The 898-nt window shown below is 67.8% G+C and overlaps 1 protein-coding gene across 1 annotated transcript in view; it reads right to left on the bottom strand.

The window, feature by feature from the left end:
* Nucleotides 1–155, bottom strand: part of ATXN10 (ataxin 10) — a 222,788-nt gene extending 222,633 nt beyond the window's left edge. The window contains exon 1 of the mRNA XM_007955645.1: nt 40–155. Within this exon, the coding sequence (XP_007953836.1) occupies nt 40–155 (116 nt within the window). The remainder of the gene's footprint in view (nt 1–39) is intronic.
* Nucleotides 156–898: the final 743 nt, after the last annotated feature.

Genomic DNA, 898 nt, shown 5'->3' with positions numbered 1-898 from the left:
GGCCTCCCGGCCCGCCCGCTCGCCTGGCCCGGCCATTACCGATTGCGCTGCTCCTTGAAGAGCGCAGTCAGCGCGCGGAGGGCCTCCAGGTCCTGGATGGGCGCGGGCACCATGACGCCGGACAGCCGGGCCGGAGGCAGTCTGGGCGCCGCCATCTTGCCGCTCGCAGCTGTCGCCGAGGCCCGAGAGCAGGAGGACGCGGAGGAGGGGCCCGCCTGCCAGGCCCCGACGCCGCCGCTGCAGAAGCACGCCCCGAGGCTGAACCGCAGCCGGGCCAGGAGGGCTCAGGACACGCGCACGCTCGCGACGGCGGGAGCTGCGCACGACGCCACGGAGGGAGGGGGCGCCGGCCGGAAGTCCCGCCTGCGGGGAGGGGGCGCCGCCGGAAGTTCGGTCTGAGGGGAGGGGGCGCCGACCGGAAGTGCGGTCTGAGGGGACGGCGATGGGGGAGATTGAGGCGGCACCTGTGGGGAGGGGATGCCTTGGAGGGGGCCCCGCCTACCAGGAGGGGAATCCCACAGTAGGGTGTCTGTGCTGAGGGGTGCTAGGGGCCGAGGTCCACCCTGAGGTGTGGACGAGCTGGGCTGAGGCTCTCCTGAGAGGAAAGCTGAGGGCCTGGCCCTGCAGCTGAAGTCGGGGGATGGGTGCCCTCACCCCGACCCCGAGACGTGGAGCAGCCTGTCAGCAGCTTACACAGCTCATACACCAAAGCTCAGTTCTCAACACTTACTGACACCCTGACCCTGTGCTTGGGTGACAGTACAGTCCTGCCCATCTAGGGCTTAAAATGCGATTAGAAGTCAGTGAGCGCAAGTCTACAGTAATAGCATCAGGATAAAGGAGCCCTGGTGGGACAGTGGTTAAGAGCTCCACTGCTCAAAGGGTGACAGGTCAAGTC

This window comes from Orycteropus afer, unplaced genomic scaffold, assembly GCF_000298275.1.
Source record: "Orycteropus afer afer isolate SDZICR_OR568_19922 unplaced genomic scaffold, OryAfe1.0 scaffold00524, whole genome shotgun sequence".
NCBI lineage: Eukaryota > Metazoa > Chordata > Mammalia > Tubulidentata > Orycteropodidae > Orycteropus > Orycteropus afer.
This window is presented reverse-complemented; position numbering and strand designations above follow the sequence as displayed.